The sequence below is a fragment of the Panicum virgatum genome, chromosome 1K (genome assembly GCF_016808335.1).
Source record: "Panicum virgatum strain AP13 chromosome 1K, P.virgatum_v5, whole genome shotgun sequence".
NCBI classification, from domain to species: domain Eukaryota; kingdom Viridiplantae; phylum Streptophyta; class Magnoliopsida; order Poales; family Poaceae; genus Panicum; species Panicum virgatum.
Window position 1 is genome coordinate 16,125,617 of NC_053136.1, and position 21,939 is coordinate 16,147,555.

Below are 21,939 nucleotides of genomic sequence, written 5' to 3' on the forward strand. Positions count from 1 at the left end.
CAAGAAAGCTTCAAATCCATGTGGAGGGCCATCTTCCCCGCGTATTCATCCCCGGGCAGCCTTGGATTTTGAGTTCTTCGTGTGAGGAAAAAGCTTGTTCAAGATACTCCAACTTGTGCCGCCCCGATCTATCTTTCTAGGAGGTTCTAAGTGATTTCCCTTAGTCAATCATCTCTATATGCATCCCTTAACTAGGATCTAAAAGGATTTCGATTTTGGTTGGTTAGTTTTTCCCCAAGAAAGATTTTTTATTTTTGGGCGATTTCTATTTTTGGCTGAAAATGTGCTTATCGGAACTCCCTACCCCATGTCGGAACTTCCGAAAAATTAATTTCAATCGGTCGAGGACCCTTTGTCGGAACTCACCCGAAACTTCTGTCGGTGGTCGAAACTTCCGTCACCTGGTCGGAACTTCCGATCAGCACTGTGCAGCAGTACTTGTAAAATGCATAGAAAATTGTAAAAAAATCAGAAAAATGCAAAACTAATTTTGTTAGCTTTGTAATTTCATGCTCTATATAATAGAATGATTAAATATACAATTTGGCAACTTTTTATATACAGTTTTAATTATGCTACATAAATGCTTATATAACTTGTTAATTGTATAAATGGAGTTAGGAGTTTGCTAAAAATATAAAACCAGTTTGGTTAACTTTGTTTAGACTCGTGTAAGGTTTAATTAACCTCCGCATATGTAGTTGTCCATGTTTAGGCAATATTGACCTTTTGCTTGTATTGCTGCACTTTTTACTGCATCATCCATCATTTATGCATATGCATCGTTGCACCTCATTTAGGTACGCTATATGTACAACGTGTGGACGTGAAGTATGCGGTGTTGGAGCCGAACCACAAGACGATGTTCGGTGGGCATCTCCAGAAGATGGAAGGACCCGCTAAAGCAACCGAAGACCCGGCCCAAGGTCGGAAGGGCCCAAGGCCTTGATAGCTTTAACACTAACTTAGTGTTACCCTCAGGCAAGCCCCGGTGCATGACCTACTATTTTTAAATTATGAAACTTTATATATATCTATTACTTGTGCATTACGTTTCAGGAGTTGTTTGAAACCCTAGTTGCATGATCCCTAGGTTCCCTGGGCCTTATACTAGTATGTGTAGGTCGGTAGCACTGCTATGCTTAATAGGTCTCGGCAGAAGTCGAGTGATATCCTGTCACTCGCGAGATATAGGATATTTTAGAGTCGAGCAATTTTCTGTTACTCGCGAGATATAGGTTGTCTCTATAATTTGAATATATGAAATATTGGATTATGCAGGAAAGGAAGAGAATTGGAGACCGGGCGGGAAATGTTTAGTCCCGTCTATGTCGGTTAAGGACCGTACCGTTGTCTGGCCATGTGATCGAGTTTGAATAGTACTAACCGCATGCCGGGAGTAGGAGTTAGTCGAAACCGGTAAGTCTAGTACTGCCTTGCTTCGAAAGTACAGAACTTCTACCCACCCCTTAGGGCGAGTCGAGTGGCCGCGGAGAATTGGGAGGGCTGTTTTGTCGTAGGGCTCTCGTAGGGCTCGGCTGACTATATGCAGGTGGGGCTGTTCTGTAGTTCGAGGCGGGGAGGGGAATGGTTGACATGTATAGTCCGACAGGGCTTTTGTGTGCCGTGTTGGTTAGATCCACCTTATAAGGTTAAATCGGATCGATTCGCCGTCAGTCGGTCTCGGATATGAGCACCTTGAACGCAGCACCGCATCGTAGTAATGTTTTATGGAATTTAAGTGATGGTTGGAATCAATTATCTTGAATTAATATTCAATGTTTGCTATGGTTGCTTAGAAGATGTAAATACTAGTTGATGACTTAAGCATAAGAAATTTGGAGCTAAAAGTTGAAAAATAAGGATTCACTTTAGAGGCTTTTTCTGCAAAATAACCACCAGTCAAATGCCTTGCATGTCTAGATATGTGGGCTAAGTATACGCACTGGTCGGGTAAGTCTTGCTGAGTATTAGTTGCTCAGGGTTTATTGTTTACCCTATTTCAGGTATAGGAGCTAACTAGGTTTCACATCAGTGGGCTCGATGTGGCGCCATGTCTTCACGTCTCGGTAGTTCTCGACTTATTTAGTTTGTGTTATTTATTCTCTAGTAAAAATGCTCTGTCAGTTAGATTCTTTTCCGCTGCTATCTTTTCTTTTGTAAATTTTAAATTTAAAGTTATTTTGTAAATACTTTAATATTATTGCTATTTTTGTAAGATTTTATCATGCTGGTAGCTCTGCGCACGCCGTCATGCGAGACTTCTGGTGTGTTTCGATCGGCCTGTGGGTTGAAAACAGCCTGTCAAGTTACACTTAATTAAGCTAATGCGCCTGATGCGTTCAAATGATGGCGGTTACGCTTAATTAAGCGTTTTAACTCGGCAGGTCTGTCACAGGGTGTTTCGGAAAGGTATGGACTAAAAAAATGTGATGTAGCTAAAAAACTACACAACAAAGAATTTGCTCATACAGCTGCACGATTCTTGGTGTGCAAAAAAGGTTCAGCAGTTGTGTTGTGGAGATATAGCAATTGGAGATTTTGGAGAACAAAGAGAATATAAGAGATATTTGGATATGTCATTGCATATGATTGTCACTAAAAGATTTTAATTCAAATCGTTGTATTTAAGAAACTAAAGTAGGATAGCTCACCCTCCAAAATGAATTTTTTTCTTTCATGCGCAAGTCGTTGTATTTTAAATTGTAATTTTACGGCGCCAAAATAATTGACATCATACCATGTGTTACCCAAAAAAACATACCAGCATTTTTGTGATTATCATCATAGTTTACAAGCATCAATATCCCTCTCAGGAGAAAAGACAATGCATCAAATAATTCATAGTCATCGCTTTGGATATCTTCACCAAAAATGGATGGAGAAGCAATAAGAGAATTTGCTTTTAATTACTTTCTTTAGTTTGTGTACATTTTTACTTATTATTTGTGATCAGCTTCGGAGCTGAGATTGATGTAAGAATTGGCTGTGCAGAGGTCGAAAACTTTCCTTTTTCTAAAAAATCAAATAATTCAGAGCCTAAGGCCACAAACTTGGTAAGAACCACGTCGGCGATGAGCATGGTCCCGCCCCGGTGACAGCGTGCTCAAACAAGACCACCCGGTCTTCCATGGAGTACACGCCCCAGGTGTTGCCGTCGTCCCGGAGGCACGACGAGCAGTACCGCTTCTTGTCGACGAAGTAGATGCAGTTGCTCCGGCAGCCCTCCGTCTCCGACGAGCGCACCGAGAACGACGACACGGGGCTCACGAAGAGCGCCCGGTCGCCAGCTAGCTTCTTCACCTCCGTCCAGCGCCGGCCCTCCACGTCCAGCCGGTACACCTCGAAGCTGACGATGGAGAGGTGCTCAGTGATGCTGTGATGGCAGAACGGGATCCCGCTGTGTTCCATGGAGGAGGCGAGCACTCGCCGGACGAAGAGGACCTCCCCGTCGGACTCGAGCAGGTGGCCCGTGGCCGTCGTTGGGATGGGGAACTGCTCAAGCAGGCTCGCCACCGGAAGCTTCTCTATGAGAACCGGCGGCGGCGCGGTGGCGTCGATCAAGGACACGTGCCCGTCGCTGTCCAATATGTAGAAGCGGCCGTTACAATTGACCGCTGACACGATGCCGTCGGCCCGATGCGCCGCCGCCACGGTCCGCTTGGACCACTCCTCGCCGCCGCGAGCCCGCCACCAGAGCCCGAGCTCGTCGGCTCCAATGCAGACGAAGGAGTCAGCAGCTGCGCCGCCGGCAATGACCGGGTCCTGACGTAGCCTTTCGACGTCGAGTCTCCACCGCGCGCCGGTGATCGGGTTGACGAGGAGGACGCCGGTGTCCCACCAGAACCAATTCGCGAAGGCCAGGCAGCCACTCCTCGGCATGGCGCCGACGCAGCGGAGGCCGTTCGTGTCCGCCAAGAGCACGCGGTTAGGGATCACCACTGCCGGTGACGGTGCACCTGCGGAGTCCATCGAGACGGAGACGACGATCCCCCGGCGGTCGGAGCTGATGTCCGGCGGCAGGTACACGAACAGGTGGGGGACAGGCCTCGCGAGCCGCTCGGAGATGGAGGCCGCCCAGGACTTGCAGACGGTGGCGAGATGCACCGATGCGAGCGGGCAGATGCTGTAGAGGATCTTCTCGGTGAGGTCGAGAGGGAGCTCGACGACAGGGCCGCCACCACCGCCGGCGTCGCTGCTTATTACCATGCCGCTCCTGCGTCATCAGGATCGGTTCCCGAGCTTGACATGGCGGCGGCCTTGCCTCCGATCGGCTGCATCTAGCAATGGCAAATTGGCTATCTAGAAACTCGGGCACGAACTCCAGTTCCTGCTCCCGGATCTTGCGAGAATAGATCCTCTTTCTTTTTACCAAACTGGCAGGAGCTCTGCCTTTCATTTGTAGGAGAGAAAGTTTATGTGCAAATAAAGCAAGGGGGTTAGCTTAACCCCCCCCCCCCCCCCCCCCCCCCCCAATATCCGATTCGTCTTTTGTCGAGAAAGACACGACAAACACAAAGCAATTCAAGGCACCGTACCAGCTCGTCAAGAGGATAGATGACCTACTATATATCTTGTATTGCTGATGAAGCTGTAGCTTGGTTTCAGGTGGGTCATAATAAGCATCTAGAGTCGGCTATTAGTGGCTTAGGCTCTGTTTGGATCACCTAAGCTGATTAAAAGTTTACTTCAGACTAAATTTTATGTCACTAAAAAGTAGATAACTACACTTTAGTCTATGCCTGTTTGGATCCATATACTAAACTTTAGCTGGAAAACTATTTGAAACATATAAATTGGTGAAACTAAACTTTAGTCTGAATTAGGTGGTGACGGAGGTAGATTCTGGAATATCCCTGCCGGATTCAGGAAGGGTTAGTAGATCGGATATAGGCCGGATTTTGCATCGTGTAGCAGATCTGAATTGATTCGCTTCCCTATAAAATGACTTCCAATAGGTTGTTACTGTGACTTGTAACTTACGACGTCTCGGATATAGGGCCTGTTTGGCAGGGCTCCGGCTCTTCCAAAAACAGCTCCGGCTCTGGCTCCTCAGATGGAGCGGCTTCTCTGGTGGAGTTGGAGCCGTTTTAGAAAATGTTTGGCAAAACAGCTTCACTTGTTAGATTGATGTGTAAGCCGCGTGAAGCTACGATTTCATGGCTTCACCTTGCCTGTGTAAGCCACCGATGGCTTCAGGACCGGCTTCACACGTGAAGCCGGTTACAAAACAAACGTTTGGGAGGGCTTCACCTGGAGCCGCTCGTGAAGCCACTCCAGAAGCCCTCCCAAACGGGGCCACATAAGGGAGCCGTGAGGCTACCCATAGAACACAAACCAACCCATATGCAAACCCTAGCAAATAACTCTACAATTCAAAGTTACAAAGAGTCATCCAATACAACAAAGAACACACGACGTAGGGTATTACACTCCTAGCGGTCTGAACCTGTCTAATCCTCGCATCTTGTGTTATCCTCAAGTTTAGTTCACCTATTTGGATCACTAATGGACTAAATTTTAGATCTAAAGTTTAGTCTATGGATCCAAACATGGTGTTAGACAGGCCTCCAGGTCACGATTTATTAGTATCTTCAACTGATTTCATGTGGGCTGTCCACAATTGTTTATCGTCTCGCTAGGGTCGATGGTACAATCGTACTTTTCCAGAATATCGGGCCAGAACATGGTGGGCCAGTTCACGTCGTCTCTGTTGGAGGAACAATGTTCTGGTCCAAGGGCTAGGACCGCCATCGTCCGGGTCGCTCCTCAAGGAACCGCAGGTGATCCGAGGTCTTCCTGTGGTTTATCCGTTATTCGGGGTTGCTCTAGTGTCCCGCCCAGGGTGGCGGATGCTCTTCTCCACCCCGCCGCCCTTTGTCAGATGATGCAACGTAGCCCAGGAGGAAGCTCTCCCTATCCCGGGCACGGCCCCGTCTGTCAGCACGCCTTCCCTGTAATCATGTTGTTTTATGAGGAAGGCGCGCTGCACTCGGGCCTCGCCCAGCAGTAGTAGGGCAAGCGCGTGTTGACGGCTCCTAAACACCAATTTTAGGCATCAAATCCTGCATAAATGCATAAAAGATGAACATCAACCTAAGGGTAGGGGTTTATTACTAACCATTTTCATGAGTGTTGGTAAATATTTGTTTGCAAGTTAATTAAGGGAGAAAACACACCTCAAAAGCAAGGAAACACACATCCCTCAATCCAAAGCAAAAGGCGTCGACCAATCAGAGTGTGTCGTTCAGCCTCACACGGATCAAAGGGCCCACCTGCAGAGCAGCCGACTTTGGACAAAGGCTGACTCACTTAAATTTTGCATAAGGGCCCACGGGGGCGTCTTCCACATTAAGCTGGGGGCGGTTGGCGCTGAGCCCAGCTCGGCCAACCGGCCCATGGCACAACCACCTTACCTGTTTGATGTGGCGCCCTCCCATTGGTCAAGAACGTCAGTTCCTAGTGAACCCACTATAGTCGTGCACACTCCTGGCTCCCTATTATAAATATGAGAGCGGGGGTGTCAAATGGAGACACAACACCATCGAGAGCAACAAACAAGCCTTCTCTTGAGTTTACAGTTGCCTTGCAAAGGTTAGGGGCAGAGGTACTTAGGAGGGGCGTCGGTTTGTCGGCGCTCTTCTCCAATTTGTACCTCTACGAGAATGAGAGATCGTTCGGGAGAAGTGTCGGGGTGTCAGCACTCTTCTCCCAGCTTATACCTCTACGAATGCTGCTACATTCTTCGGGTTTAAGTAAGCATTCATGGTTTCTATCTCTAGTATCATACTTGGTTTAGTATATGCTAGTAGTGCTCGTAGTTGAGTGAGATCAGTTCTCTTACTCATGGGTTCGTCGCACTATATTTATACAGAGTGCTGTAGTTTGCTATGGGTACCAAACATAGTTAGACTACAATAGTAATCAATAGCGTAGCCGTGGTGTCTAAGCTAGGGGTTATCACTCGTTTGTCTTATATCCCATGGTTTGTTAGAGGTAGGCCGTAGATGGTGACAGTCCTATTGGTTCTTTGTAATCCTCCACGTTCGGATATTTGCGTAGAGCTGTTGGCCGGAGTCTCCTGGCAGACCAGGGGTAAGCCGGTGCCCGAACCGAGTATTTTGCCCGAGATATCGCCCTTTAACTCAGCTGTAGTGCTTTCTTAGGAATCTTCTCTATCCTTGCCATCTATCTTGGCATGTTCTTGGACCGACTAGAATAGAAGTTAGTGCACACACGTTCCGTTGGATTCGATAACCCTTAGAATACTCTAAGGTGAAAGCTACAACAGTATCCGTGCGCTTGCGGATTTATTCGTGATGCTAAAATACCCAACAACGCGTGCTCATTAAATGTCCCTCTGGTGAATCATTCTCCACGAAGGGATCATCCCGGGCTCCTGGCGCTGGACGCCTTATGGCCTCTTTTAGCCTTGGGCCCTCTAGAAGGTGCAGTACTCCAACCCATTACCCGTGGTGGGCTGGAGGGATCTTTTGGCCCACCTGCCCTCGAATTGTCCGGTGGTAGCGTTGATAGGGCTAGCACACCAAGATACATGTCATGGTTCACTCTAGAACCTGCCACAAGGCAATTATACCTTGCACACTCACTCAATCTTGAGCTAGCCTAGCACTCACTCACAAAGCATGTGCTAAATCTAAGTATTTGATCAATGTGCTCTTGAAAGGCTTGGAGAACTTCTTTAGTATGTGGGTAGCTTCACATGAACTTCATCAACCTCAAATAACCCAAGGTGAGGCATGTATACTGCCCAACCACTCTAGAGATCGAGCGATTGCAAACCGTTAGGCTGTCAGTGCACAAAGCGTCGGTTAAACCGGGCGAATGTGTTGGTTTAACCAGTCAAACTGAACCTTCCTCCTTGCCGTGGATGCACTGATGCTTGTACTGACACACTGTCAGTTCTCGACATGCTCTCTGGACATTAGGTAGGCCAATACACCGATGTTTGTATCTGTGCCGTTGGTCTAACTGGTCTTGAAAGCTTTGTCCCTCAACTTCTTCTGCAGCTCAACGCGCTCTCTGAACAATGCCAGTACCAATGCACCGACACCTCTCATTGCGCCGTCGGTTTAATTGGTGCTATAGTGGTCTCTTCAGTTGCCTCAGCATTGAACTGTCCAATGCACCGACGCATTCATTTTTCATGTCGTCGGTTCAACCGATCGCCCATTTTATGCTAACAACCGATCAATTCGAGATTTCTTTGAGTTCTTTCTTCATTTTTTATTTTGCTAGGGCTTTGTACTTCATCCTTGTGACCTAATATTATTCACTTTGATGCACTTATTAGCCTCACCGTCATGTTGTCACACAATCACCAAATTCACTATGGCCTAATTGGGCTGCGTTCCATACACCCACTCCACGCCGCCGCCGCCGCCGCCTCCTTCACGCTGCCGGAGCAGACCAGCTGAGCAGCAAGCCGCCTTCCTCGTCTGCCCGTATGGCCACTTCCTCGTTCGACGCTCGCAAGGAAGGCCCCGTCGTTGATTAGAGGAGCTCGTCATCCTCCAATCTCAGGTGCTCCGTTTGATGTCTAGGCCCTGTCCTCTTTTGCTCAGATAGTACAATAGATCTATAGAAATAGAAGCAAGTGTTGCCGTGTTGCAATCGGTATTTATTTGCTTATTTTCATCTCTACATAGCTCAAGATCTATTGGGCTTTTGTTATATTCTTCGTGCGTCAGTTGTTTTCTTCGTTTCTTGCTGAGTTCAGTGGTTGAAGCAGCAGCTCGGCAACAGTGTAGCTCAGGTTCAATGTCGAAAATCATAGCATAAGGAGGATCAACTAATAATAACATAATTGTCCCGTCACATATATCACCCGTTTCTGAACGTTGCCAACACAACAAGAACATGCATTCAGAAATTCAGATGCTCACCATTGCGAGGCAGGCCTTCTCTGACAACCGCAATTTTTTTTATGACAACTGCATTGTGAGAGGGCGGCGGCGGCGGCAGCAGCGGCAGGACACGGCTGCAAGATGGAGGAGGCAGGACCCGGTTATAAGCATAGTTTGATCAAAAAACAATTCTTCCAATATGTTGACTCCGATCCGGCTCCGTCTTCCGAGTCCGGCAGCCGCTCGTGAGACGATTCCGTCTCCCTAACCTAGAGCTGATCAAAGCTCACGATAAAAGCATCGACATCCCGAAGCAAATCAAGTGGGCCTGTCATTATCCTTGTTTAATTTGACACGATGCGCGGTAGCGCCGCCCGTGTTCTGAATGAAGCGCAAGTTCTCGCCGCCACTCGCCTCCGGACGCCGCCAAAGAAAGAAGAGCAGAGCTCGCGGGGGCACGGCGGGCGCCGGCAGCGCCGACGACACCGAGCTCCCCCTCCTCCTCCTGACCGATAAGCCGCCCGTCCCGCACCAGCTCGTCAACGAGGTCTTCTACACGCCGCCGTCTCGCAAACCGACCAGCATGTCCGCCTGCGCCTTCAACCGCCGCGGGGCCATCCTTGCCGTCCCGTTGGACGGGTCCGCCGGCGCGGCGCGGCCCCCGTCGGCGGCGATCCGTCGGCGCGGCCCCCTGGCGGATCTCTACCGCCGGTGCCTGTCATTCATCGGCGCCACGCCGCATGGCCGCCTGGCTTTCGCGGGCTCGAGGGGCGTCTTCCTCGTCAACCCGGTCACTGAAGCGCTGCAGGGCTTCGACACCGTGGGCTACTGCCAGAAAGCCGTGCTCGCCGCCGGCGGCGACTGCTGCGACGTGTTCGTCTCCCTTGGCGCCCTGCTCAGCCCGCCCGCCCTCTGGCGCCTGGCCACCGACGGCAAGGAGTGGTCCCGGTGCCCGGTTGCGGCGACCGCCGAGCAGGCCGGCGACATCCTGTCGGCGGTCAACTGCAATGGCCGCTTCTACCTGTTGCACGAGGACGGGAGCGTGTCCAAGGTCGACCCAGGGTTTTCCATACCGGTAACAAAGCTAGCCAGACGACAAGTATGTATGTATGTATGTACCGTGTCAAAAGTTTTTTTTAACTGTTGCCTGTTGGGTTGGAGATGCTAAACACATTGGTAACCTGATCTCTTCTTGCCAAATAATATCCAAGTGGCACTCTAGGGACATATCAGGTGCAAACCAACCTCTCCATGCAAACTATGAAAACTTCAATCTGGGCCATCAGATCAACATCCAATGGGAGAGGCGTAGAGAGGTGGGAGGGAGAATTTGCAAAAGTGTGATTACCCAATCCAAGGGCGGGTTCAAATTGTAAAATTACCCAATCCCCCATACCCTTTGGATGTTGATCCAATGACTCAGATTGAAGTTTTTATAGTTTGCACGGAGAGGTTGGTTTGTATCTGATATGTTCCCCACAATAAGTCCTCTTTTATTTGATTATGTGGCATTTTTTAAAGAGTCGTGCGACATCAGTTGGCCCCTAATTAGATCTAGAACAAGTCATAAATATTGTTAAGCTACATTCAACAAATAATTTAGCCTCATATGTACCGTATATGAGCATGTACCAATTACTTTATTTAAGTATTCTACCTATTATATATATCAACGATCCTGATACTATATTAAGTTAAATTGCACGGACTTCATCAACCTAAAATTAAAGTTAATAGACGTGCAATCCACTTATAAACTCCAACATTCTCATGCATGGAAGCTTCCCCCAGCCCCAAACAAGAGATTGAAGCAATGGCCGCCTTGTTCGAATTAAAATAGATCGGATAACTTGGTAGATCAATCTAAATGAAACTACAATGATGTGCCTGTGATTAAATGTTAGATAATTTGGTAAGATGATGCTTACGAGCAAATTGGAGATCGAAGCGATGCATCCCTATTTACCGAAAAAGTCATGAAAAGTACACTACTCCTACTCTTAAGGTTTTTTTTATTGTGAAGCCGAAAGGTGTGTATTGATTGATGATTGTTTTTCACAAAACCCTAAAGTCGACTATTTGTAACCTGGGTGCTAAGACTCATAACCTGTAACGACTTGAAAAACTTGTTCCAAAAGAACTAACTAAATCTATATCTATATTTATCTATAAAGAGCGGACCGTTTCTGCGGTATGTTGACTTTTGGTCCGTCATCCCTCAATGACATGTGGGCAAAAAAAAAAAACACCTCCCCGCAACACGAAGGAATCCTACTCCAATTTTTCGTCCGTCCTCGCGCTGAGACTTGGCTGAGTCAGACTCGAATATGGCCGCCGCACCGAGCTCTTGGTGCTCACGTCCAGATGCTTAGCCCGCGTGGCAATAAAGCTGAGTTCGTAGCCCCAGTACGCGTTGTAAAATAGAGACGTCCGCTCGGCATCACAACCCTGCCCGCCTGTCTAGCATCTCCGTTCCTGCCCTGCAGCGCCGTCGCCTGCTACTCTGTGCACTTTAATATATGTAAGCTCGATTTGTGCACGAGGGCTTCAAAGTATTTTGGAAATAATTGATGTGAACTTTAAATCAGTCTACCACCCAAATTTAAGGCAGCGTACGGTTATATTTTATTTTCGTTACCTATTTATTTTTCTAAAGTAAGAACCGCCAATGGAAGTTTTAATCAGAATCTAGGTGACAGTTTGTTGAGTTAAGGTTTCCAGACCGTTTAGAATTAGCATTTGGCGAGTAAAATAGAAAAAAAAAATTAAAGTCCTCAACGGACACATACTACTCTTAATCAATATATTTGTAAGACTTAGCAATACATGAGCACACTACTATTTCTAAAGCAATCAATATTTTCTTGGTCCGTCAATCAAAATTCTAATCGGAGTCAGAACAAATCAATCTGAATTATAACCTGAACACGAACAAATCAATCGGAATCCAATCGGAATACGGACAATCAATGTCTCGTACAATTACAATACGGTCTTTATGTGAATTATGTAGATATATTATATTACTCGTAGCAATGCACGGACAATATACTAGTCTACTATATTTTTTAAAAAAAATTAAAGAATCGGACTCCTGGAATTTCTCATTGACGACGTCGCGGTCCAATCCGATCCGGCTTGCGCCCGAACCGCTCCTAACCGAGCCGCTGACAATGTGCATTGACCATGCTTGCATCAGCTTTGACCGGGTCTTGTGACAATCCTCACCGAACGGGGCTATTGGCCTTCTCCGAAATTCTTTATCAGTTCGAAATCTCCTTACCAAAATTATCCTTGCAAAATTTTAGTGTGAACAATGACATCGATACCAGGAAGTCCTCGAGGAAACTGTCTGCACTAACGAATACATGGTGATAAATACATTAATTGGATGATAAGCAGGATCTTTCTCCTTGTGCAATATATACCAAGGTAAAATAGTTCTATCGAAAAAGAATGGAAAGAGTAGTACACAATATCAAAATATGCCGGTTATACAAATTTGGTGCCATATATCTTGGTATTTTTTTTATGAATCTATACCTACCTATTACTAAAGCAAGTAAGTTTTCCAACTAAATTTTTGGTTTGGTACGTTAGTTTGATCAGCCTGTGTTATAGATAGGTGGACCTTAGTCCATCCCGTATGCGAGTCAGAACCCCCCCTCCCCGTCTATGACTTGATCACATAGATCTCTACGAATTAACAAACGGACACCAATACACATCCGATACTTATACCAACTATGTCCATAACAACGTACAGGCATAATTGCCTAGTACATAGCTAAATAGAACTACAACGATACCAAGGTAAAATAGTTTGACTTGTTAGGGTGAACCTAAAAATAGTTGGATTTTTTTATCAGAGGGACTACAATGATATTTACAGCTGGACTCTTATTATTCTAGGATAACTCTCGCCAGCGTTTACGCCTAAAGTTTGCGTAACAGGCAGATCTAGCCCCATTTGGGACGGCGGCTGCGGTGCGTATCAGCGAAAGAAGCAAAAAAATCCTGTCGAACGGTCTGCGTCCAACGCGTGTTTGCCGGCCACTCACCACGCGATAACCGAGCGTTTGAACTGGAAGCGGGGAAAATGCGAGAAGCGAGGCCCGCGCCGCTTATCGCTTATGCGTGCCGTGCTTTTTTGGACCGCAGTCCCAAACAGGCCCCTAATGGTAGGTTCTATATATCGCCAGCGTTTACGCCTAAAGTTTTCCCCACGATAAATAAATTTGTCAAGAACGGAGCGGCCAGCGCACCCTTGGATTGTCGCCGTCCGCCGCAAATGCAGCAGCCGATGGAACCCAGCTCCCAACGCCGCCGTGCCAAGCAAGCCGGCAGGTGGCGACGACGACGCCATTCAATTACCAGATCCTTGGAGCTCCCTCTCCACCTCACCGAGAAGATCCTCTGCTGCGTCAGCCCGCTCGAGTCGGCGCACCTCGCCACCGTCTGCAAGTCGTGGGCGGCGATCGTCGCCGACCAGCTCGCGAGACCTATCCCGCACTTGTTCGTGACCGGGACCGTTCGCCGCGCCCAGGACAGGGCGCCAATCGCCATCCACGACGACGGCGACGACCCAGCGCCAGCGGACCGATCTTCGCCAGGGCGCCGTTGTCGCCGTGCCGTTGGACGGGGGTGTCGTCGGCGGCGGAGCGCGCGACCCGTCCTGGCGCGTGGCGGATCTGGTCTCCCGCAAGGGCTTACGGTGCGTGGGCGCCACACCGAGTGGCCTCCTGGCCTTCGCAAGCTCCAGCAGCTCCGCCGTCCTCGTGAACCCGGTCACCGGCGACCTGCACAGCGGCGTGCCAGCGCGCACCTCCGGCAGCGGCGACTCGTTCTTCTGCCAAGACGCCTTTGGTGACCTCATGATATGGCGTAGGGGCGAGGGCTGCTCGTGGTGGTCACCGCTGCCGGTGGACACGCACGGAATCGGAGTCGGAGTCGGAGACCACCACGGCCGCAGCACCATCCTGTCGGTGGCCAACTGCGATGGCTGCGCCTACGTGCTGCACGAGGACGGGTGCGTGTCCAAGGTCGACACCAGCACGACGGTGTGGGTGCGCTCCCTGACGAGGCTCCCCGTGGCGAGCCTGATGATTGACGGCGACAACGACGGCGGCGGCGACCGGCTGGCTAAAGGCAGCCACCTGGTGGAGTCCGACGGGGAGATCCTCTTCGTCCGGAGACGGCTCGCCTACAGGGAGGTTCCGGCGGCCGGGTGCTGCAGCCAGCCCCAGCACCTCGTCGGCGCCGTCGTTGGCTTCGAGGTGTACAGGCTGGACGAGGCGGAGCGGCGCTGGACGAAGATGGAGAAGCTCACCGGCGACCGGGCGCTATTCGTGAGCCCGGAGTCGTCGTTCACCGTGCGCGCGTCTCAGACGGCGGGCTGCCGGCGTGGCGGCGTCTACTTCGTCGGAGAGACGCCGCGCTGCACTTGGTGCCACGCAGACGCCCAGCGCACCTGGGGCGTCTACTCCATGGAGGACGGGAAGATTTTGTTTGAGCGTGCTGTCGGTGGGCCCATGGGAAGAACTGAGGCTCGATGGTTCGTACCTAATACAAGGTGCTTGTTCGCAGTCAAAATTGGCAATTACCAACGTGGTCTGATCGGACTGACCGGTCAGTCCGAGTAGAGTTAGAGTTGTAATTTAGAGTTCTTTTGTAATCTGATTTGGAAAAGAGTACGTCCTTTTCGACCTATAACCTACGGCCGATTGAGGATTTTCTAACCACAATCGAATCAATACAATTTTTTTTACTCTTTTTTCCAAATCCTAGTTTTTCAAACCTAACTCTGTTCTTCTTGCGTCTCGACGGCATCTGAGGGCGTCTTTAGTGTTCTGCCGACCTCAAGACAATCCTAGTTCTTCGAGCTCCGACGGGTCCCTCCTGAGCTTGAGGTTCTAGGTCTTCGCGGATTTTCTACGTCCAACTGGTCTGACTGGTCACAGACTGGAGCCTGCTAGTGATTGATCGTTGCGATCCGCACGTTCTAGCGCTTGTGTGTTGACCAAATTTTCGTCAACAATCGTATATGAATAGTTGAGTGCTAAAATTTAGCATCTATTAATATTTCTACTCTTGCTAAAGTTTTTAAGTGTTGGCTAAAATTTAGCTCACTCTATTATCATAACTTTCCATTATCATCACTTTCGATTGGATGGAGTAGTATTAAACTTTAGGACTTTTACACATTAACACTTGGATCCAAACAGCTTTAAAGTACGCCAAGCAAGGAAAATGTATATTTGGTATGCGTGGATACAGAACGACATCAACTTCTTCATTCAAAATTGAACCTTGACCGTGGTCTACCACTATACCTTGTTGGCCCTCTGGCTACACGTTAAAAACAATTTGTGTAAAATATTACTTTTTTATTGTGCCTTGCTTTATCAATACAAGTTCTTCAAGAATAACTTAAGACGACCTATAATTTAAAACAAAGGGAGTATTAACATTCAGGCTATCCGCACTAGGGGACGATAAACCAGTATTAACATTCAGGCTATCCGCACTAGGGGACGATAAACCATCCTCCAATTACAATAGGTATGGATCCGCTGCACCGAGCGAATGTAAAGCCTTCGCTATCTACCCATATCGATCCCAGTCAACCAAATCTAGCAGGGTAGCGGGCTACAGCCGGTGCGGGGCCCGCCTCTCGACCTCTCGTGCACGCCGCTCCGCCTCCACCTCGCCCTCCCGCTCCACCTCCGCCTCTCCACTCCATCGTGCCCTCCTGTGCCGCCACGTCCAGACCGCCTCGCCTTCGCCATGCCGCTCCGCCTCGCCCTCCAGCCCCGCTGCAGACCGCCTCGCTGCGCCACGCCTCCGCCTCCGGCCGCCGCTCGCGCGTCGCGCACTGCAACAGAGGGTGAGGGGGGAGAGGGAGAGGTGGCGGCATGGAGAGAGAGAGAGAGAGAGAGGAGGGGGGAGGCCGGTAGAGGCCAGAGTCGGACCGTGGCGAGGAGGGGCGCCGGTGCAAGGAGAGACGAGGGAGGGAGAGAGAGAGAGAGGGGGGATCGGATAAGAGAGAAAGAGGGGTGGAAAAAATAAATAAAAGTCTGATGTGTGGGCCCAGTTATTTGGTAGTTGATATAGAGTATGAGATAGAGTAACACGAGTGCGGGAAAAATTGGTATAGACGAGAGAATTTTGATGACCATGACAATATTAAACTTTACTTTTAGACATTAGCAGTTGGATCCAAATATGTTTGAAGTACACTAAGCAAGGAAAATGTATATTTGGTTTGCGTGGATACAGAACGACCTCGACTCTTCTTCATTCAAAATTGAACCTTGACGATGGTCTACCACTATACCCTGCTGGCCCTTTGGCTACACGTTAAAAACAATTTGTGCGGGGTAACTCTCTTCTGTTAGATTTGTTCAGTGGGGAAGTAAAGCCAGATTATAGTTGAATCGTGAGATATCACTTCATAAATTTGTAAAGCGTTTCCACTAAACCTTTTCATTAGTATAGTGCATTGGAAGGCCGGCCGCTCAACATTTTCATATTGTTTAAAGTATGGCTATTATGAATTCATTCGTATTTAATATATGGATCTTTGTATCAACCTTTATTTTGCTAGAAATCATTATTTGCAAAGCCTCCATTTATGTAACACAAACAGTTGATCACGAAAAGTGTCACGTCGGAATGTAAAACGCTAATAATACTACTTCCTCCTTTCATTAAAATATGGACCACTAATCTGCAGGACTCGTTTAGCATACTCATATACAGATGTATTGATTTTTTTCCATGAACAATATTTTCATAATATTCTGTTGTGCATTACTGTTGTTTTAATATTTGTGGGTCAAATAAAGCAGCATTTGTAGACTTTCGTCCATATCTAGATCCCATATGTTCAAGAGATGAAGCAAGTAAAGAGTAGCTGAGAGAACGTGTGAGTAGTGCAGTGGTAGGGCTGAGCTGTGCACCTGCAGGTCGGGAGTTCGACTCCCCGTTCTCATGGAGTAAATAAACACCACTTGATGTGCTATTTAACAGGAAATGCGTGATCTACTGACGGTTGCCGCGAGTGATACGCGTCCGTAACCGCGTCCTCACCGTCAGTGACACGTCCTTTTCTCGACCCTCCTATGAGTATTCTTTCAGATTATTTCCTCCTATATATGAGTTTTCTTTCAGATTATTTGGTTTCAGTTGGAGATTCCGGTCAGAATAATGCACGCTGCACCTTTATTTATTTGCCAGATGAAGAAACACAGACCGAAACCGCATCAGTCTCCATCACCGACTGTTTCAATTTCCTCAATGATATTATATGACGATCACCAAGGTCGGCATAGACATCCATTGTGACAATTTCGTTAAATAATTTCGCCTTCCAAATTAAAATGACGCAGACACGCAATTAACTGTTGCCACGAGACTAAGTCCCATCATCCTAGCCGCCTCTTGTTGATGCCCAGGAAGAAGCAGCAGAAGCTTCTCTTTCCGGTCACTGTCCAGCAAAAAGAAAACTTTGAATAAGTTCGTTTCATCCGATCTGAATTTCATATTGAACCCTAGGATTATTTGTATCTAGTTTGGTTGTTCTTCAAGCGTGTGATGGACCTAATCAAAGAGACGCTCCATTTCCGTTTTCAGACGACGATGGACCTGATCTGGTCGTACTTAGCTTGTAGCCTAACCTAACAACGCGTGTGAAGAAGGATGCGTCACTCTTTGCAGCTCGTGGTTGTTGATGGCTGCTATATATACATCTGTGCATCTTGCATGAGAGGCAACCAACCAACCACATCACAAACACAACACAACAACTCCGTGAAGTCTGAGATGGATTTCCGATCCGTTTTCTGTTGCGCATTGCTACTGGTGTCAGTAGTACTGCTTCCCGTTTCAGCTGATGCTTCGAGCAAAGTAAGACATGAGCTTCTGTCTAACTGAAAGTTTGCTTTACCTGCTCTGGTTAGATACATGTCCTGAATCCTGATACTGTTAATTCAAAATTTTACATCAACATTTCAGCTCTACATTGTGTACATGGGTCACAAGAAGCACGATGATCCATCGGTGGTCACCGCATCCCACCACGACGTACTGGCTTCTGTTCTTGGGAGGTACTGTTAGTTCTAATAAAGCTGCGACGTCAGCACCTTCACCGCATATCACAAGTGATTGCTCACATGCATTTTATTGCTTTTATTTTGCTCTTGCTGTCGATGCAACAGTAAGGATGAAGCTCAGAAATCCATGGTGTACACCTACAAGCATGGATTCTCCGGCTTTGCGGCGATGCTCACGGATTCCCAAGCCAGGACCATTGCGGGTAATAATGCATGATCCAACATACAAGATTGTAAGCACATGTTGAGGTACTTACATGATCAGCGCAGCTAATAAAATCTCGATGTAGGTCTACCTGGAGTCATCACTGTTAAGGCTAACACCCATTACCAAACCCATACAACTCGGAGCTGGGATTTTCTTGGCCTTAATCACGACCAATCGTCGCCGTCAGACCTCCTCAAGAAAGCAAAGTACGGCGAAGACATCATAGTTGGAGTAATCGACTCAGGTTTGTAATGGCAATTATTGTTGCAACTAGTAATGGATTTACAGATAAAATGTATATATGTTAGCTTATGAACAGAGATCATGGGTAGCTAATGGATTTCTGAATATGTTACAGGCATATGGCCTGAATCAAGAAGCTTCGACGACAGTGGCTACGGCCCACCGCCGGCGAGGTGGAGAGGTGTATGCCAGACCGGCGCGGCGTTCAACGCCACGAGCTGCAACAGGAAGATCATCGGCGCCCGGTGGTACGCCGGCGGCGTGAGAGCCGAGGCGCTCGAGGGCGAGTTCATGTCGCCCAGGGACCTCGGCGGCCACGGCACGCACGTCGCCTCGACGATCGCCGGTGGCCAGGTGCGGAAGGCGAGCTACGGAGGGCTGGGCGCCGGCGTGGCGCGCGGCGGGGCGCCCCGCGCCCGGCTGGCCGTCTACAAGGCGTGCTGGGGCCCGGGCAGCTGCGGCGCCGCCGCCGTCCTCGCGGCCATCGACGACGCCATCCGCGACGGCGTGGACGTGCTGTCGCTGTCGCTGAGCTTCCGGGACCAGGAGATCCCTGGGACGCTGCACGCCGTGGAGAGAGGGATCACCGTCGTGTTCTCCGCCGGGAACGACGGCGCCGCCGCGCAGACGGTGTCGAACGCCGTGCCGTGGGTCCTGACGGTCGCCGCCAGCACCATCGACCGCTCCTTCCCCACCGTGCTGTCGCTCGGGAACAACGAGAAACTGGTGGTAAGTTCAAATCATAAAAAAAATTGATTAAACAGATTGAAATCATAATGTTTCTTGTTCATTTGAACTCATCATTGGACACTATTCTCAGGGTCAATCGCTCAACTACAATTCAACGGTGAACTCCGACAACTTCCACACGCTTATTTCCGCACGCAGGTAACGAAGAACATAATGCTCCCTACTTGTCAAATTTGGCAGTTGCTTTGGGTGCCTTTCTGAAATTTGCTTGACTCTGAACGATTCCAACCTGGTGCTCCCGGCAGCTGCGACGAACGGGCGCTGTCATCCGCCAACGTCACCGGCGCGGTGGTGCTGTGCTCGGCGCCGTGGCTGGCGTCCACCACGCCGGCGGGGCAAGGGCTCGTCGGCGCCGCGGCCCGCGTCGCCCAGGCGGGGGCCAGGGGCCTGATCTTCGCGCACCAGAGCAGCAACGTCGTCGACAACACCGACCTCTGCCGGCGTTTGGCCATGCCCTGCGTGCTCGTGGACTTCGAGGTCGCGCACAGGATCGCATCCTACGCCGACAGCGCCGAGTAAGCGGAGATCAGGAAGAAGCACCATGCGCCAGTCCGTGTTCCTCCGGTTCCATGCGAGGCTGATGCTCGAGCTCTGTTTGTCGCGTGCAGGACGCCGGCGGTGAGGATCTCGAAGACCTTCAGCGTCGTCGGCAACGGGGTGGCGTCGCCGAGGGTCGCCGCGTTCTCGTCCAGAGGCCCCAGCGCGGCGTTCCCGGGCATCATCAAGGTGACAAGCTAGCTCCTACCATTATGGATCTCTCGATATTTGTACAAGTGATTGCCATTGGTGTTAACGCCGTGATCTCTCCTGCCATTGGAACAGCCTGACATAGCTGCTCCGGGAGTCAGCATCTTGGCAGCGGTGGGCGGGTCGTACGAGTTCATGTCCGGGACGTCCATGGCGTGCCCGCACGTCTCCGCCGTCGCCGCGCTGCTCAAGTCGGTTCACCCGGACTGGTCGCCGGCCATGATCAAGTCGGCCATCGTCACCACAGGCACGCACCCGAAGTCCCAAACTGCGTAATTGTTCCATGTGTTAATATGATCAGCTGCTCATCGGTACTAACCTGATTGCTATTGACATTGGTGTGCAGCATCCGTGGCCGACCGCTTCGGCATGCCGATCCAGGCGGAGGGGTCGCCGAGGAAGCTCGCCGACCCGTTCGACTTCGGCGGAGGCCATATCAACCCGGACAAGGCGGCCGACCCCGGCCTGGTCTACGACGTCGATGCTGGGGAGTACACCAAGTTCTTCAACTGTACCCTTGGCCCCAAAGATGACTGCGAGAGCTACAGTGGGAGGATCTACCAGCTCAATCTCCCATCCATCGCTGTGCCGGGCCTCAAGGACACGGTCACGGTGTCGCGGACGGTGACCAATGTCGGGCCGGCAGACGCAACTTACCGAGCAGTGGTTGAAGCACCGGCAGGGGTGGACGTGTCGGTGGAGCCGCCGGTGATCAAGTTCGGCGGAGGCGGCAGCAAGAGGGCGACGTTCCGGGTGACGTTCACGGCGAGGCAGAGGGTGCAGGGCGGCTACACGTTCGGGAGCCTGACATGGCTAGGTGGTGGTAACCACTCAGTGAGGATTCCGGTTGCGGTCCGGACTGTGATCCAGGACTTCATCGCGGATTCATCGTAGAATGATCCAATGTTACTGTCAATGCTGTGAGGTTATTATTGTGAATAAAATTTTTTCGTTACTTTTTATGGACCGGGGTTGCTGTCCTCAGTAGATTGTTTCGTGCGGAAACATAAAACATATGCCTCTCGCTTCAAAAAAAAAAAAGCATAACTCTAACAATCAAAGAACTACAGAGTCTAATGAGTAAAGAATCATGCTCGTTCAGGAAGTAAAATACTGAACTAAAACAAGCAAACTCGGTTTTCAGTCTAAAGAAATGAAACATACGTTCAGGTCCAAATGGGCTCTTGTCAAGCATCAATATAGCTCTAAACACTGTTACGCCAACTCTAAACCTCTAGTCATCGCGGTCATGATCACGAACAACATACATTAAAAGGAATTAAATTCCACAACAGAATACTGACAAACATGTCAAAGCATCAGCCTTATAGGCTATAACATGCCAACAGTGGAAGATTTACGTTGGCAGATTTGTAAACTGGCAAGGTACTACCATACTTCAAGCTTAGCAGTGATTAGTTAATTTGACTCTGCTGGTAATGGAGATTTCCCACAAGCACAATCTGAAAAGCACCAGGAAAACATGTTAAATTAGTTTCATAGCTACTATATAAAGCTTTGTAAAATAATAGTGGTGCTGACAGATTAATATTTACAAGAGATCATAGTGAAAGAACGCAAAAATCAAAAGTATTAGATCCGCAACTTGTGGTTCATTAAGACAAAGTCAACTGCTTCTTAGATGCAGCTTGCCAATATCAAGAATTGTTCATAAGAAGTTGAACATGACCAAAAACTATATTATATGTGATGCAGCATTGTCAATTATTCAGTTTTCAAAAGAAAAGGATCATTTATTCCCAGAACACCCCTTAAAAAAAATTATTCCCAGAACTAATAGGTGTGCATATCAATCAGAACATAACTTAAGTCTTACAAAGAAATAATGTGCCTCTGCTGGCAAAAAAGCAATTTGCTGCTAGCTAGTACCACATGAAGTTCGTCATGCCTAGAAGTAAAATTGTTCCATACGACCATTGATCAATATATAATACAGAGTTCTAGGTTTCGAACAGTAGGAATTGTTCACTGCAAATATCTAGAAGGATGG

The 21,939-nt window shown here is 48.8% G+C and overlaps 1 protein-coding gene across 1 annotated transcript; it reads left to right on the top strand.

Moving 5' to 3' along the window:
* Positions 1-17,625: 17,625 nt before the first annotated feature.
* LOC120697324 (subtilisin-like protease SBT3.9) lies at positions 17,626-20,890 on the top strand. Its single transcript, XM_039980504.1, has 10 exons — positions 17,626-17,774; positions 17,883-17,974; positions 18,086-18,183; positions 18,271-18,432; positions 18,547-19,160; positions 19,252-19,319; positions 19,427-19,696; positions 19,790-19,907; positions 20,004-20,175; positions 20,275-20,890. The coding sequence occupies exons 1-10, from the start codon at positions 17,631-17,633 to the stop codon at positions 20,820-20,822; spliced, it is 2,286 nt and encodes a 761-aa protein (XP_039836438.1). The 5' UTR covers positions 17,626-17,630; the 3' UTR covers positions 20,823-20,890.
* Positions 20,891-21,939: the final 1,049 nt, after the last annotated feature.

What these genes read in the sequence shown, in the direction of transcription:
- LOC120697324 (XM_039980504.1), top strand. Translation starts at nt 17,631, where the DNA reads ATGAGAGGCAACCAACCAACCACATCACAAACACAACACAACAACTCC. An exon ending in ACGCTTATTTCCGCACGCAG is followed by an intron (nt 19,320 to 19,426) that starts GTAACGAAGAAC and finishes TGCTCCCGGCAG; the next exon opens with CTGCGACGAACGGGCGCTGT. An exon ending in CGTTCCCGGGCATCATCAAG is followed by an intron (nt 19,908 to 20,003) that starts GTGACAAGCTAG and finishes CCATTGGAACAG; the next exon opens with CCTGACATAGCTGCTCCGGG.